Below are 15,265 nucleotides of genomic sequence, written 5' to 3'. Positions count from 1 at the left end.
AGCTGGTGGCAAGAAAGACAGAGATCACAGCAAAAGGTTCTGTATTGAAGCAAGCGAGGAAACCGCTGAACAGAAGTTCAGGAGTTCCTACTTTCCAGTGAAGAACGCGGGGACACAAGCAACTTCCCCCACGGGTCCCACAGTCACACGCGAGACCCGCTAGGAGCCCCTTCACCCGACTCCCCAGGAGGAGCTGGGACAGATCCCGCGGCCAAAGACAACGCGCAGAGAACCGGAACGAGATCTGGTTAAGAATGATTTAAAATAATTTATTTCTTCCCCTCCAAAGTCTTTAACAAATCAATGGAAAAAAAAAAAAAAAAATCAAAACAAGAAGGCAACCGCTGAAGAGGACATAGACGTAATACTCCCGACCATTCTCAGTCTTTATCTGTAGGACATGTTGAAGAACGCCCGTCCCCCTCTCAGTCCTGAGCAGAAGTCACGGGGCGGAGCAGCTGGTGTCATCTCCTCACCGGGCACTGCTCGAACCCGGGGCACTGCTCGAACCCGGGACACGAAGCTCCTCCTCTTTAAGCCTCCTCTGCTGCTCTCATCCCGTGCTCACAAGCGGACGGTGCTGGCAGGAGGACCCAGAGGAGACGAGGGGCTCCAAGGGCCTCCGCCGTGGCCTTGCAGCCGGCGTCTCTCGCTTCCTCGCCCGTTCCGGCCGGGCCCCGCCTGGCTTCAGCCCCGGGCCCCGCGGTCAGTCCCTGGGGCTCCTCAGGGCGCGCACGAGGCTCCGCAGGTCCGCCTCCTCCAGGTGCAGCTCCTGCGTCAGGGCGGAGAGATACTGGACAGAGGAGGGGCTCCCCATGCACTCCCGCAGCACAGGGGACACCTGCGTCAGCCTGAAAAACAGGAACCGAGGTGAAAATCACACCTACTGCACGGTTCACAACGATAACCCAAGAGCCCCGACCGCACGAGAACTCCCACTCCTCCGTGAATTTGTCTCGGGGCTCTGGTTTATGCTGAAATTTAAAGAACTTTATTCTCATGCCAGCTCCAATCTTGCACTCTGATGGAGGCCTGTGCAAAGCACAGTTTCCTACTAAGCCATTACCCTGACCAGATTTTCCTTGGAGACCTCCTGCATGATTCGTGGAAGAAGAAAAAACAAAAAAAATTTAACCTATTGCCACTGGGCACATCAAATATGAATAAAATGACTCTCAGAATGTGCAGATCAATAAATGTGGGTGAATAATCAGAGCAAAGCATTTTCTGTCCGTCGAGCCTGTGGCACAAATCCGTTTGCTTTGCTAATGCAGAGAGCGAAGACCAGAAACACCACAAATCAAATTATTCATCAACTTTTCCCTTTTTTTAGACCCAGTGGTTAATGAAAACCGACAATTTTTGATGTAATGATCCGGCAACACAGCTGTGCGTGTATAAAATTCAGCAAGAGGATTAAAATGTGCAGGGCAATACATTATTGATGCTGAACAGGACATAAAATAAAAAATACAGCCACAACCTCACAATTTTAAGTTTACTCTCCAAACGACCTACATTGAAAGTTCTGGTCTGAAAAAAGCTCCCTCCCCTGCCAGTTCTCCCACTTCTTGACTTGTCTGCCTCTGTCCAGTCATCCCCCACCCCTCACACCTGGTCAGGGGACAGCACCGTTTCAGGCACCACTGGTACATACACAGGGGGCGCTATTCCTCAACACAATAACCCATTCAAATGAGACATCAGAGGAGCCCCTCGTGCCCTCGAGTGCCACATCAGTAATCCAAACTGAGAAAGTGCACCAGGGTCCCAGCGCATGTCTGTCAGGGCACGTTCGCAAGGAGACCCACGGCAGATGACATAAGGACACAAAAGCAAGGTGACTGCAGACCAGATCGCGTTCTGTCTCCTTACAGGCGTCTGCAAGCTTGCATACAGAGCATCCTTCATTTACAAGGCGGGAGGAGGCAACTCTAAAGCTTCGAGGGCCCAGCTGACAGCCAGAGAGAGGAATGGAGGGAGGGCTCACAAGCACGGACACGGAGAATCTGCTGTGTTCGTCTGACACGGAGCGGAACCCGGAGCCCAGCTGTCGGAACTGGAGCTCAGTGGGAAGGAGAACAGCAGCAGGCGTGTGGAATCCCAGTCCGAAGACACGGGAATGGAACTTATGCTACACCTTGGCAATGGCTTTAGGAGATGGAACTCATGCGGAATAAAAGAAGACGAACGACAGGAAAACAACAAGGTCATGGAACAGCACCTTTGAGGAAAAGTGACCGTCCACTTTAGAAGGAACACAGAGTGGGCACAAAGCAGAAGATTTCCAAAACACCCGTGCTTCACTGTACTTCTCAGTGGTGTGCAGACACGCTCACACACGAGATTCATGACTACCAGATGCTGCCTTTAATCTGCAATTCACCGCCTTAATTCAAAGTACAGTTTGACAATCTGTTGCTATGAAAAATCACACAACCTTATTTGCTAGCACTTGAAAAGATAAGCCAAACCCTGTAGGCTACAATCAAGGAGCCACAGCATCTGGCAGACACAATCTGACAAACAGAGAAATGACATGTCCTGAACTGCCGGGAACAAGAAAGGAGAAAGGGCCAGTATACAGATCCCTTAGGCTGTTGACAGACAATACACATGACATTGTGTGCAGTGCGCCTCCTTAATATACTAATGGTTAGATTTAAAGCAAACCTAAAATAACTCTTTGTAGCACAAAAAGGGTAGGAAGGATTTATTGGGATAAAGTCCCGAACAATAGCCACGCGCTTTTGAAACATGCTACTCTGTCACATGTACAATGCACGGATTAACTGAAAAAAATGGAATGTCTTTCAGGGGCACTTTGAGGCAGGAACATTAATTAAACAAAGAGCATTGATTAAGACTGCCGATGGAACCACATCTGTGCCCAGGTTGTGCAACTGGCCATAATTCAGGAATTTAAGAACTTCTGCTCCGTCTGCTGGTGTATCTACCCGTACGGGGCTTATTGTAGTTCCAGAGACAGAGGTCTTTGCACACAATAAAAACGTCCTAAACGCAAGGTGGAAGATACAGTGTGCAGGAGCTGCCATGTTCGCATCAGCTCTTGGTTTCTCTGCAGTGCAGGCCTTTTCTGCATGCAGTCAGAGACGCACACACACGCCCACGCACAGCGGCTGGAGAGAGGGCATTCACGACGGAACGAGCCTTCACAAAACTCGGAGACACTCTCTTGTGGGAAAAGGTAATGGATCGGCTACAAGAGATGAAGAAGCAACTTCGTCACCCCAGCTGGCCCTTGTGCTTTTCTTTATTCCCTCTGAGATATTTCCCCTCTGGATGGAAGGGGCTGTGCGGAGGGGTACGGAACGCTGATACTGCCTGCTCTAATTGTTGGCAGGGTTATCCATTATTCACCTGATCTGAACAAAAGACTGCAAGCCAACTGCACGTCTGTCAGCAACCAGCAGAGCTGAAACACAAATTATTCATGACTCTGGAAAGAGAGAAAAGGGAAAAAATAAAACACAAGAAACCCCCAACACCTCACACACCTAAATCTCTCAGAATGGAACCCGAGTCCTATCAGGTGGCAAACGGAGAATGGGAGCTTCTGGGAATGAAATGATTCCAAAAGTAAACTGCAGGGAGACCTCAGTGACTTCTAGACTACTGACTGAAAGTGCGTTTCTACTGTTAGACATGCTAGGCCAGGGTTAAAGCAATAACGTCACGTTTTTGTCATGATGGAGGACGTATAGTTTGGACAAAACCTTTTAGGAGAAAACAGAACATACCGTCAACTCAAACCTTCAGTTTTTCCTAATTTATAGGCGGGACTATTGTTATGCTCGATCAATATCTCTCCATTTCCTTAGACCATGTCAGTGTGAACCACACACCACCAAACACCTATCACACCCTTTATGCTTGTCGCGGTCACGGTCAGATTATTCACAGACTTTTAGGTATTTTTTTAAACTCAAACACTTGCATGCATGAAAAGAACATCGCTGCATGACAACTGGAAGTTGTTTTTGACTGCAGTTAATCAAAGAGCCTGCATATACAGCAGCACTCTAAACTTCATTAGTAGTATGAGCCAGTGACTCATACAGTCAGAAGCAGAATTTATTCCCTATAACAAAATGCTGGTTCATGAATGTTTTGAGATAAACACTTTCGTCTTAAGACAAATTTAAAGTCCATAAATTATCATTGAAGATAACTTCAGATTCTAATTTTTTGTACCACATAAAAATATATATTTTTTAATTAAACAAGTTTGAGACTCTTATGTTTTTGATTGAGAAAGAATGTCAACTTCACAAAGTAAAAGAAGTGTAACACCATTCCCAGTCAATACATTAGATTCTCCTGACCGTTCATCAGGTTTGCCATGTAATGAATTGAGGGACATGGAAGACAAGAGTTCTTCTCTTCCGGTCCTCCCGTTACCAAAAACGGCAGCACAAACTGTTTAGTGCAACATTTATAAAGTGTTTAAAAAAGTTTTTTTTCCCCCCAAATCACGCACGTGCCATTTGTTTAATGGTGCGGAAAAAGATGAAGGCCGTTTTCACACTAATTATGAACTATGAAAGTATGAACAGAGCTACCTACCCCAATCCACCCAGATTTAACCACAGGACAGTGTGAAGACTGATAAACATTCTTAGCAGTGCCCCTCAGTGCTCAAATATACACCCTGCCCAGTCTGTCCCACCGTCTACAATTATATTTATTACATTAACGAGACAGCAGGCACAAAGTGCACTCCTGAATGAAGAGCTGCACAGACGCGAACACAGGCCCGTAAGTCCGGGGGAGCACGTGTTCGAAAAGATGCGTGCCGTTCAGGAGCGACATCGCAGAAGGTGTGAAGTTGTTCTGTGCCTCTTGCACAGGGCGGCACCCGGTACAGCGCACTGAGCAGGTGAGGAACGAGCAACTGAGGGTCACGACAGCGTGTCGGCGTGTGTCTGATGAACAAAGACCCGACCTGCAAGTTCAGCAGCTCAAATGAAGGTTCCAAAGCAAATGGGCAACTTAGCTTTAAACCTGAGCATCTATTTACTTACACAACCTCTTGCTGTGCGAGTGTGCGCACCAGTAGATGGTCCCCACAGCACACAGTTTTTTTCCATTAATAGTGATTAATATTTCATGAGATGCACAGAACAGGCAGCATCTACACAGAAATCAAAGGTAACTTACAGAGGTGGAGGGATTGTAGCAGTTATTAAAGTACATTATGTATTCTATCATGTTATTAACATATTATTGTAAAGTTCCACTTTTAAGGTCATACAATATCTTCACACTTTCAATGTTTTTTTTCTTTTTCTGGGAACACTAAAAAATTCCTTTAGGCCTTATGCTTACGGGGAACTCCGCTGTACTACTGATGTACAAACATTTCTGTATTATTGGCTGTGATCTCAGAGCTGGTCTCCTTATCTAATCCATATTAATCAACTCTTGCTCGTAGAGTTGAAGCAGTTATCAGAATTATCAATGGAAAACATACAACATCTCAAGTCAGCTGCAAAAGATGCCTTACTTTGCATGTGATCATCTTCTGAACTAGGAGAAAAAAAAATCATGACTTTATTGCTTACCTACATCTTTTACCCAGTGAAAAGACGGGTGAAAAATGAAAATGAAAACTTTTCTTTTGCAATTTGCAAGTTGTCATTTGATTTTTTTTCCCCAATATCTTTTTCATTTTTGCTGAATTTCTAAATATTACAACTATATTGCAAAACTGAGAACATGACCATACACATGTCCTTTAGCACATTAGCACACCAAGAAAAACACAGATAGGGGATTCTCATTCAAAACATAAAGAACACTGGTAGAACAGTGAAGGAGAAGCAGAGAGGAAGAGGTTTCCTCTTCAGACTAAGGGACCAAAACCCACAACCAGCACCGTGAGAACGAGGACGTGCAGACTTGCTCCTCCAACACGGCCCTTCGTCAGAGCCACCCGCCCTTTGAAACCCCGTGAAACCTCAGCCCGAGCCTCTGATGTCTGGGCCAAGGGCTCCCAGCTGCTCTCTTGCTCTGCAGGGGCCTTTACCGGTCACATGACTCGCAGGCGGTGCGAGAGGCAGGCTTGACCTCGTGACAAGACCCATCCACCCCCGGCCATCCGGATTCCCCGAGCCCCGAGGGAGCAGACCGAGGACCGCCACCGACAGGAGCCTGAAATCCAGGTCACGGGCTGCAAGGCCATGCCACAGGCCCAGCTGCAAGCGAGTTCACGATCTCATAACGACAGCACAGCGTTACCGTCTATGGGACCCTGTCCTGTGGGAGGTGCTGTGCTTCAGATGAGACAGTAAACCAAGGTCCTGACAACTTGGCCATTAAATATCCCATTGGGATCTATTCTTTCTCCTTCAAAGAGCAGGGGCATGACGTCCAGGGCCCTGGCCGTGCAGTGGGGCTGCTGGTGCAGAAAGGCCACCACACTTCGCCCAGGTGGGGCTGCACTTCAGATGTGGATCCAATAATGTAAAACCCTTAAGGATCCTTAAGGATGAATTAGGCTACAACAATGCAAGGAAGTATTAACTATCAGGTCACTTAATAAACTTTCAATTATCCATGGTAAGAGTAAGAAAGAGCGTACAGCAACAGTCATTAAAAGTGGCACACTGTGTCTGCAATTAAGTATAAATCAACTCCAGGAAATATGAACCAACGAACTCTGCTGTGGTGCAACATTAGAATACACGATCGCCAGGGTTAATGGCTCGAGCCTGCAAGCTCTTAATCTCTTATCGCAAACGCATCATTCCATGGAAAGCAAGATTTTGCACAACTTTCAAATTGCTGATGCACTCCTGATTTCAAGATTCGTTTTTCTACATGCAGTGCCTCGCAGATAACATCTTCACAGCGCCAAACGTGAAAAACAGAAACCATTCAACTGGCATCCCCAACACCACCAGAAACTGGCGGGGTTTGCGACGGCCTATAAACCCCTCTAATCCCCCCAACAGCACTGGTGACCATTAGAATTAAAACACGTATTAGAAATAAGTAAAGAACAGGCTGTGGCCAGGGGCTATGAAGGCAAAATGAGCCCACACGTCAGTGTAGAAAACATATCTGAAACACCAACCAACGAGAAGCAAGGCCAGAGCAAAAAGAAATAGCGTTTCATTCCAGGCTGAGAAGCAGAGAGAAAGAAAAAGGAGAAAACACATGTTTCTGGGTGTTGAACCTCCTTCAGGTGTCTTTTCCCCTCCACTAATCAGCGTGGAGTTAACCTCTGAATCTTTCTCTGGCAGCGAACACACGCTGACACGGCTCCCCCGGCTCGAATCCGCCTGGACGAAAACGAGCGTCTTTTCGAACGTCTGTGGAGAAATGCCAGCGACGGCAGCAGCCGGGGGCTGGGGGGGGGGAAGGGGGGGGCGTGAGGGTGGAGAGAGGGAAGGAGAGTTTGCACACTGGAGGGTGTGGGGCGAGGTCAACAGTTCAGCAAGACAGCAGGAAGAAGCCGCAGCGCTGCTTCAGAACGGCGAAGGGTCTGAGGCCGGGCGTGTGGCTAATTCACAAGAGGCATTGCTCTGAGAGGAAAAACTCTCTTCTCTGTGCCGGCACTAGCCCCTTATTTGAGAGCTTCCTCTTTTTGTGGACATTTATCCAGTAGAGGCTACGACCAGCTCTGAACGACCCTGCAGGGCCCAATGCCGTTAACGCAAACGGAGGCACAGAAGGAGCTGATCGATAACCAGCACAAAGAAATGGTCTTTTTGTACTAAACCTGCAACTGGCAGTGTCTTCTGACTCTCTCTTATTATCCCCAAAAGAACAAGCTCAGCCACGTTAACTGCAACTTTGTCGTACTGCTCACTGTTTCATTAAATAATAATAATGCATAAGCAAAGATGACGAACGGCAGCTTGTCTTGCTCAGAACTGGCTTTCCTTTTCAGAATGACACGGATTTCACTACCCAGTGCAGGATTAGCACCATCTTTTCCAGCAAGACCAGCAAGCCTGCAGAGAGTAAGAAACGCCAAGTCTGCGGGGCCGACGGAGAGAGCAAAGACCAAGATTACGTTCGCTAGAAGTGCATGCAAATGCGATTCGGTGGAAAGGAGCTGCAGCCACCCCAGAGAAAGCTCCAAAGTGTCTCCAGCTTCACCATCCTGCTGCTTCTCTTCCAACAGAGAATCGCAGGTGCCATCGCATGTCACGCGGCTGTAGAGAACTGGAAGACTCATTAAGACCTGGACAAGTCACTCCGAACCCCCACCAGGCTATAAATTCTCATTTAAGCTACTGAGACAGACAGACACACACACAAGGTCTTCCGCATGATTACGCGTCAATGTGTGATTTCTATATAAGACACCACAAGCCACGCCTGAAGAGTTCTCCACAACCTGCATCAGAGCTTTTTAAGGCACCGAGTTAAACTAGACATTGAAAGAAGTCTACACTGACTGCTGCATCAATGATTATTTACAACGAATACAGATAAGCACCCCGAAGGGCGTATCTGGAAGATGCCCAGTTTGTGGACACAGACGGGAGCAGTCACTGACTGACGCGCCAGGCTACAGCGGTCTGCCAAACACTCAAGCCAGGCTGTGCCCTTGTCCTCTCTCCCCGCCCCTGTCCCTGCAGCCTCCTCGTGTGCTGACAGTATATTTATACTCTGTGATTCAATCTTCCCAGAATTTCTGCACTGTTCCACACCCTGAGTCACACACCTGTAATTATTTCCACTGTCTTTCACTGCAGCGGTTTTGCAGTGGAAAAAAAACGATGATGTATCCTTTCACAGCATCGATCTCTAACCCATAAACCCACTTCAGATTCCTGGTGCTTTATGGCATATTTCTTCAGGAGGGGCTTACCCCATACAAAATGAAAAAACAAAAGAAGGACACTGAAAAAACAATATTTACCTAGTGCCTGCTTGTGACTGCAATAAATTTTTAACAGGTAATGAGTTTGCTCAGTGGGTGGACTGCAAGTGAAAACTGTACTAGGAAGATTCCTTGAATCCTGTTCGTAACAAGGCCAGGACACACATTTACCTGGTTTGGGACCTCCTTACTATCTTTTATTTTCCAGTGATACATCACAATTTTAATGATCCTGCCTTGATGAGTGCAAAACTTTTACATTGGCTCCAGAGTCCTCTCACAATCGCTGCCAAAAGGGTCACTTCTAACTAGGGCTGTGCGTTTTTATTACTGAATCTATTTAATCTTGCAATAAGCAATGAACAATCACTAAATAATCATTCCATTGCGTTGCTTAAATCAGTTTGCTTAGTCTTCCCTTGAGTTTAAAGTCCTTAATAGACACATACCGCTGAAGATAGCCATGGAGCTCTGTATACAGTTTTAAATCCTTGTGAATATTTACAGCATAGAAGGATTATAAATGGACTGTTGGGTTTGCAGGTACAGGAAGCCCTCACTTTAACAGACAAACTCTGGTAAAGGCAGGGGTGTTGCCTGTAAAAGGACATCTGTGCTGTTGACTTGTGTTCCGCAGCCAATATACTGGCCAAGCACATGAAACTGGACGTATGGCTTTGGCAATTTTGTAAATGTTACAGTACTTTGAATAAAATAACCTAGAGTGAAACTTTGAGGGAACCCGCTGAAGAGACAGAACTGTCCCCTAAGAGACACAATAAATGAATCCAAGACAGAGGCATCATACTATCCCAGCTGTGCACTGCTGACAAGACTGGTCTCTTCTGGCATTCGCTTCCAGAAAACACCATGGCGTACGAGAACAAGGCATCTTCGCCAGGAGGTAAAATCAGATTTATTGGCCTTTTCTGATCAAGATGCATCAAGATTCTTTTGTTTTAATTTTTTTTTCTGAAAAACTAAAATAGACTAATCCTCACACAAATCAGCAGGAGAGAGCCACGCACTGACATTGTTTTGTGGGCCCGATAATGAGGTGTTAATGATGATTGTCTGCTGTGTACATACCAAAAAAAAAATGCAATATTAATTCCACAGTTTGTATTGCTTTGGTCAAACATCTGGCTCACTGCAACGGCAGTGTCAAAACCTTAAATGTGGATGTTAAAAAAAGAGCTGTCTGTATTTTTTTTTTAAGCAGCCACCAAACAGAACTCCTCACCAGGGTCCCTCTCTTAATCAGAGCAACCCTCTTGTAAAAGGGTCTAAAATACTGACCAAGCCTCCCCCGAAGAACCTCTCTCCTTTTTTTTTAAAGTGAAGAACCTTTACTCTTAAGTGGGTCACTTGAATCGCTCCGGTTTCCCCATCCGTAAAAAAACAAACAGGAAAAAAAAGGGGTCTATCTTCGGGGACTGTCAGAAACAATTTCCTAGAAAACTCCAGAGGCCTGCAGCCAGAAGAGAGGTATTTAAGAGGGGTCTCGGAGCCCGCCTCGCTGAGAGTGTAACACCTCCAAACGGCGCACTTGTCTGTATTTTTCCACTAATCCGCCGCGGGCCCTCCTGTGTATACCTCCACGCCGCAGAAGCGAAATAAAATGGCTGTTAACAGGCTTTTTGTTCAGAAGTCACGGCGGCGTTTCAGCCTGGTAGAGCGTCAGGTCCCAGGGCTCCAAGCTCAGCCCGGCGCACTGACCGCAGGCTGCAGGAGAGACACCGCGGCGTCCGCGGCGTCCGCCGGGCGCCCAGCAACCAAATGCGAGCCGACGTGTTTCTCAAGCATGGCCTGAAAGCATCCATTAGCCAGCACCTGGGGTATAGGGCCGAAGCCGCCGGCGGCCGAGGCAGCTGAACAACCCGGAGCGCCGGGGCTATCTGCTCGTTTAAAGACGTGTTTAGTTGCTTCATTTAGCATTGTGTATCAGTGCACCGTTGTCGAGACGGGAGCCATCAGTCGGAAAAGAGGCCGGTGGTGTGGCTGGGGCTTCAGGACTCGCCTCTCTGGGCCAACAGAGACAATGAATGTTAATATAGATGTTAATGTTACTGAATTGCGGCTGTGAAGGGGATGGAATGCGATATTTAATCACCCTTACTCCCGATTAATTCAGAAATCTATGTCAAGCGATTTTTACAAGACTCCAGAGGGGACACGACGCCGTTTATTTCCAGTCCTACCAAGACGCCCATCAGAAGGACCCAGCTTGAGGTTCTCTTGCGCGCTCGAGTTCTTAGCATCTCATTTCGCCTCTCGTTCCGTGAACCTGGAGCGCAGCAGTAAGCGGGGATTCGCCGTGCTCACCACCTCTGGAAACAAAGATTCCCACCCCCACCTTAAATCTTAAACACATAAGATTTGACAAGCCGGTGCTGAAATATTAATGAAGCTCCAGCTCAGAACCTTTAAAACCCTTTATGTAAGATTCTGCGCGATGTATACAGGACCTGCCACGTTCAATCCAAAAGTCATTTCTAAACTTTGACAGCATTATTCCCAGAAAACAAAGAGTGTATGTGTGAATAGCTTGGGAGTAGTGGTACTTTTATTTAAAAAAAAACAAACTTATTTGCACTGACGGCCTTTGACCTGCCCCCATTAGGTCCCCAGCCTAATAAGAATCCGGTTTCCATTACTGTTACTGTCCTGCTAACATCTGGTGGCAACACGCTGCATGCGCGTCTGTGATGGAAGAACACAGCGCAGCTCAACGCTCCTTCTGCGCGCGCAGGGAGAGCCGCGATACGCCCCCCCACCCCACCGAGCCCGACTGCTGCTATGAAACTTTCTGAAAAATTCATAAGATCTATTTCAACAATTACCAATCCGACTGTGTGGGCGTATCGGGAGGGGGGGAGGAAAAAGAACGGGGGAGGGACAAAAGATTTATTCTCGGGCGTTGATAAAAAATTGATGCCGCAGCGTTCAAGTAAAGTTACTTTCTGTGTTCTGATTTAATGAATCGGTTGAGCGGTATCAGGCCCGGGGGGGCGCGCTAATGCCTGCGCTCCGGCCACCTGCCCTGGGACAGAGGAGCTGCAGCCATGTGTCAAACCAGCCGAGCCCGGGACACCCGCCCTCCACGCGCCCTGACCCAACAACCCGCCTGCCCCAGAGGCTGGACTGCAGTGCCCCGGCTGGCCTGAAGGGGAAAAAAATAAGCCTCAAGCCTCAGTGCTGGTAAACAGCCTGGGAAATGAGATTTTCTTCAAATCCTGAAACCCACAATCTGGGGGGGGAAAAGAGCAAAGCACTCCAGGATTCCTCTGCGCCCGACCGCCGGTGTTTCAGGAGGATCTCTCCGCGTCACAGAGGCCGAAACGTAAAAATAAATAAGATCAGATCACTTTATCGGCCATATACAATGTCTTGCATTAAGAATTTGTCTTTTTGCATACTCCAGCTTGCTCTCCATGAGACACACAGACAGGGAGAGAGAAGCTTGGGGTCAGAGCGCAGGGTCAGCCGTTTATACAGCGCCCCTGGAGCAGTTGGGGTTAAGGGCCTTGCTCAGGGGCCCAATGGAGTAGGATTCCTCTGCCAGCCACGGGACACAAACCAGCAACCTTCCAGCCACAGGCGCAGATCCTGAGCCACAGAGCCACCGCTCCGCCCAATATCACAATATTGACGTCAAAATGAACACAACCACCCTGCTGCCCCAATCACAGCCGGATTGCAGCCCCGTGCACGTCGTTTATGCCCCCAAAAGCTCTTTTTTTAACAATAGCATCAATCACAAACAACGAAGAGAAAAAGAAACAGGGCGCTAAGAAATAAAACAGTTTTGGAAAAAATCCTAAACACAGACAAGAACAGCACCTTATTTGCAGAGAGAGTGGATTTCAAGTGCACTTCTGCTAAAGCGAAAGCAAACAGCAGCGGCTGTGCTCGGTGACCCACGGGTGCTTCTCTCTGTAGGACTTTGAAGCTGCGGCTCAGCAGAGCTGTTTACACAATAGGAATGCAGCAGCAGTCAAGTGCCTCTATCGTTAATGAATGATTTTTGAAGCAGGAAATCACACCAACACGCTTAAAGGAAGCCACCCAGTCCAAAAACTAACACCTCTGGCTGTGTAGCTCCTAAGCACCGAAGGACCGGTCTCGTTAATAGAACCGATAACCTATCTGTGAGCCTAAGGCTGCTACTGTGCCTGTAGTAGTTAAAACTGATCGCTGATGATCGCCTTTCAGGGCATTCCGGAAGTGTGCCATTTCCCTCCTTCTTACAAACGATGACGGTGGGCGAGACTAATTTCAACGAAAATTCTCTAGAAAATCTGACACCTGACTCAAATAGAAACATTTGGCTCGGAACTTAGCAGCACAGCCTATAAGATCATTGGTTGATGATGGTGATGATGCTAATCATCCATATTTCATACTGTGCCCTTTATACCTAACAAAAACCAAGAGCAAAAACAAAGCAGTTAAAACTGCAGAAATAAAGAAGGTGCATCAAATATACAATATGCAAATATAAACTGTATTCCAACATACAATGACGGCAATAAAACAAATCAAACATTTAAGGTAAGGAAGGTGAGAAAGCCCATTTTCAGTTTTGATTTAAGAGTGGAAAGTGTTGCTGCCCCTTGTGTCGTTCAGGAAGATCTGCAGAGCTAAAGAGCTTTTGCAGGAGGTGGCACAGTCTCTCCAAGCCATTAAATAAATAAAACAAAAAAAGTCTTAGAAAAAATAAAATACTACACACAGAGCTGTGTTTGCTTTCAGTTCTGGCCACACATAGGAAGACACAGGTCAGTAATGTAATTCAGAGCCAAACTATTCAGAGGTTTAGGTGTTAGAAGCAGAATTTGGATTTTTTTAACCTGCCCGGAAGCCAGTGCAGGGATAATAACACTGGGGTGATCAGTTTCAGGATTCTATTTTTGGAGACAGTTGAAACCACTGGACCCTGGACAGATTGCAGTTTATTAGGAATCTTGTTTGAAACACTAGTGAGCAGAGCATCATGCTCATCTCTTCATGAGACTGCAAAAGTGTGTAAATATGCACCTCTGTCTGGGAAGCACAAGAACGATATGGGCAATCGCACACGGGCAAAGACACCTTAAGAACATAATAAACCTACTCCAAAAGTCAAAACTAAGACAGAGATTCTTCATAAAATAACTAGGTAGGACCTCTTGTCTATCAATGGACAAAGTTTTGTTTTCACATTCATGAAGCTGATAGAAAAGATCTGCACACGCAGCTCTTGATATGACTAAGACTGCCGCATGTAAATGTGGGTATTGTCACTTAGCAATCCGTCAAAAAAAATCTGATGGCAAGTCATAAGTGAGATGTTAAACTATTTTGTATTTCGTTTCCTCCTGGCCGGAGGCACTGTGGCCCAGTGCTCAGCACTGCTGCCTCACAGCGCTGGGGCCCTGGGTTCAGTTCCAGACCCGGGGTGCTGTCTGTGTGGTTTTTTTTTATGTTCTGCCCATGTCTGCGTTGGTTTCCTCCAGATGCTCTGGTTTCCTCCCACAGCCCCCCAAAAATACTGGTGGGTTAACTGGCTTCTGGGAAAACTGGCCCTGGGTTCAGAGAAGTTTTTTTTCGGATATTTTTCAATCCCTGGAAACCCACGGATGAAAAAGGGCTCCAGGTTTCTGGGCATCGCCTCCAGCGTCATCTGCTCACAATTACCAGCAGCTCTTGAAACACTCCCCATTAACAGGAAATCTACCAGAGAGTCAGAGCCCAAGGTTTTAACACTTACAGGACTTACAGACCTGCCGCCTTTCAGAGAATCTGAATGCGACACTTGGGCTAAAGGTGGCGAATTTCACTATAATTTTCGCATGCCGGGTTCCTCTTTTTTTTTTTTAAGTCACTAACCACGCAGATTAGAAATCTGTACCAAAAACGAACTGCAGCATTACAAGGGTGCACCATGTGGGTCATAGAGATATACAAGATCGGAGACTGAGCACGTACGTTGTCTCCCACAACACGCAGCAGACCAAGACAGACGTCTGTCTGCTGTTAGAGGGCAGATGTGAAAACCCACCCCGATAGGAGTACTCTCATTTTGGCATCCGCTCACTGTTAGTCTGATAAAGCACGAGGCCCCTATTGACCATACTCACAAAAATGTTTTCTTTTTATTAAGCAAACAAAATTTCTCCAGCCCCTCACGCAAATCCAGACTGCAGAGATTCTTTTGAATATATCTTGAATGATGCATTTGATGTAAACAGCCAATGGACAGTTCTGCTCGCCGTTACTTTGTCAACATCCTGCGACATCATTGTGATTTGTTTTCATCTGTGCGCGCTGCGGTTTCCTGCGGCGTTACTTACACGGAGAGAAGAACGAGGGAAATCAGGGTCCATTCTGGGCTTCTGAGGATGATATTGGCATTTGTGAACC

The 15,265-nt window shown here is 46.9% G+C and overlaps 1 protein-coding gene across 6 annotated transcripts in view; it reads right to left on the bottom strand.

The window, feature by feature from the left end:
- Positions 1-248: 248 nt before the first annotated feature.
- rpap2 (RNA polymerase II associated protein 2) overlaps positions 249-15,265 on the bottom strand; it is a 30,212-nt gene continuing 15,195 nt past the window's right edge. For 3 of the 6 annotated variants that reach the window (XR_015925149.1, XR_015925151.1, XR_015925147.1), the window contains one exon: positions 15,196-15,264. Coding sequence is in view for 1 of the 6 variants with exons in the window: in XM_088597726.1 (XP_088453852.1) it covers positions 707-851; positions 15,196-15,264 (214 nt within the window). In the remaining 5 variants the exon portion in view is untranslated. Of the gene's footprint in view, positions 852-15,195; position 15,265 lie in introns of those variants that run through there. The other 3 variants (XR_015925148.1, XR_015925150.1, XM_088597726.1) reach the window with 2 other exon arrangements.

This window comes from Lepisosteus platostomus, chromosome 11, assembly GCF_059453375.1.
Source record: "Lepisosteus platostomus isolate fLepPlt1 chromosome 11, fLepPlt1.hap1, whole genome shotgun sequence".
In the NCBI taxonomy this organism is placed as follows: domain Eukaryota; kingdom Metazoa; phylum Chordata; class Actinopteri; order Semionotiformes; family Lepisosteidae; genus Lepisosteus; species Lepisosteus platostomus.
The sequence above is the reverse complement of the archived record's forward strand: the minus strand, read 5'-3'. Positions and strand labels throughout refer to the sequence as shown.